The sequence below is a fragment of the Sapajus apella genome, unplaced genomic scaffold (assembly GCF_009761245.1).
Source record: "Sapajus apella isolate SASKATOON/1434 unplaced genomic scaffold, GSC_monkey_1.0 scaffold12027, whole genome shotgun sequence".
In the NCBI taxonomy this organism is placed as follows: domain Eukaryota; kingdom Metazoa; phylum Chordata; class Mammalia; order Primates; family Cebidae; genus Sapajus; species Sapajus apella.
Window position 1 is genome coordinate 1 of NW_022448948.1, and position 1,727 is coordinate 1,727.

The window sequence follows — 1,727 nt, forward strand, 5'->3', positions numbered from 1 at the left end:
AAAGAATGAGTGAGAGAGGGAGGGAAGAGTGTCCAAGCGCTTGGCCTGTCCTTCTCTTCCTTCACCTTGCAGAGGCTGGAAGATGGCAGCCCCCGGACTGGGGAGATCTTCAGGCAGACCTACAGCAAGTTTGACATAAACTTGCAGAACGATGATGCACTGCTCAAGAACTACGGGCTGCTCTACTGCTTCCGGAAGGACATGGACAAGGTTGAGACATTCCTGCGCATTGTGCAGTGTCGCTCTGTGGAGGGCAGCTGTGGCCTCTAGCTGCCGCGTGGCATCCCTGTGACCCCTCCCCAGTGCCTCTGTTGGCCCTGGAAGGTGGCACTCCAGTGTCCGTCAGCCCTGTCCTAATAAAACTAAGTTGCATCATTTTGTCTGACTAGGTGTCCTTCTCTAATATATGGCATGGGGGGTATGGAGTAAGGGGCAGGTTGGGAAAACAACCTACATGGCCTGTGGGGTGTATTGGGAGCCAGGCCCCTGAAACATAATGAACTTGATCTCCCTGGGCCAGAAGGAAGCCGGCACAGCACTGCTCTCTATTACTAACTGAGGCCACTCCACCAGATTAGTGCTCCCAGCTTGCTGGTCACAGCCCACTGGTCATCCCGGTGATGTTTTGAAGGCATTTCTTCTTCCCCAACCATCACCAGCAACACCAAACCTAGCACCCTAGGAGTGGGAATAAATGAAAACAAGATCAGGTATTAATCGCAGAAGCAAAAATTCCCCAAAGAGTGAGAAAACAATGTCATAGAATTACTAGTGTGCAGAAGAATTTTAAGATGAATATTCCTTAAGCGCAACTACACTTGGGAAATGAGAACGATGTAAAAAGGAGTTTGAGACATACAGAACCAGGACATTTGGGATCTGAATTAGGGCAAGGGAACTGGAAGAGACATTTTATTTGGGTTTCCAAATGCAGTGGCAGCAGGTGCCAGATAGATAACAACGTAAGCAATGAGGACTGGATGGGAAGGGATAAATCCCAGCTGATACTCGCTTCCCTTAGGAAGATGCAATGGAGAGGGGTGGGAACCAGCACCACCTGCAGAACTCATGGTCCACATCTACGTCCCCAGCACTGGCTCAAAGGCCCTGTCATGGGGGCTCCATGTCCCAGTTGACATTGGGGGAAGGATGGTGGGGGATGCAGAAAGCTACGTGGAGCTCAGGGACCCTCCTCCATTCCCACCTGGCTCCTCCTCTTTGGTGGTGCTGGAAGGAGCTGGGGTAAGTGATATCTCCACCCTCCCAGGGATCCCATGTTTCTCAGAGCTGGTATCATTGATGACATCCCTCTCAGGTTCTCCCACAGGCCTGCCTGGAGAACAGCCTCCAGCCCAGTTCCCTCCAAGCACCTGATGAGCCTGGGGTGCTGGTTGGGTTGTGCTTCAACCGACCAGAAAATGAGCTGTGGCAGAAAATGAGCTCCGTCTTCTGCTCTGAAAAGAGGGAGGTGGCAGGTCCCAACATTCACATCCTTGACCACAGTGTTGTGGGTTTTCAATGTTGGTTGGCAACACCACTGCCAACCACTTCTACAAGCATCTGCTTATTTACTTGCTTGTGTTTCTACAGTGTCTCATGCTGGATGCCCTTAAACTCAGGGGTGAAAGGTTTCAGGGCAGCAGAGGGTGTTCTTTCCTGCTCTCATCTCTGGGGGCATCTGATGCTTGTGACCTCGAGATGATATTGAAATAGCCCCAACCCTGGGC

General features: G+C 51.5%; 1 protein-coding gene across 1 annotated transcript; it reads left to right on the forward strand.

The window, feature by feature from the left end:
- Positions 1-12: 12 nt before the first annotated feature.
- Positions 13-376, forward strand: LOC116548432 (somatotropin-like; the record flags this gene model as incomplete). Its single annotated transcript, XM_032273893.1, has 1 exon — positions 13-376. A coding segment is annotated over one exon (258 nt), but the record flags the coding sequence as incomplete, so codon positions are not given.
- Positions 377-1,727: the final 1,351 nt, after the last annotated feature.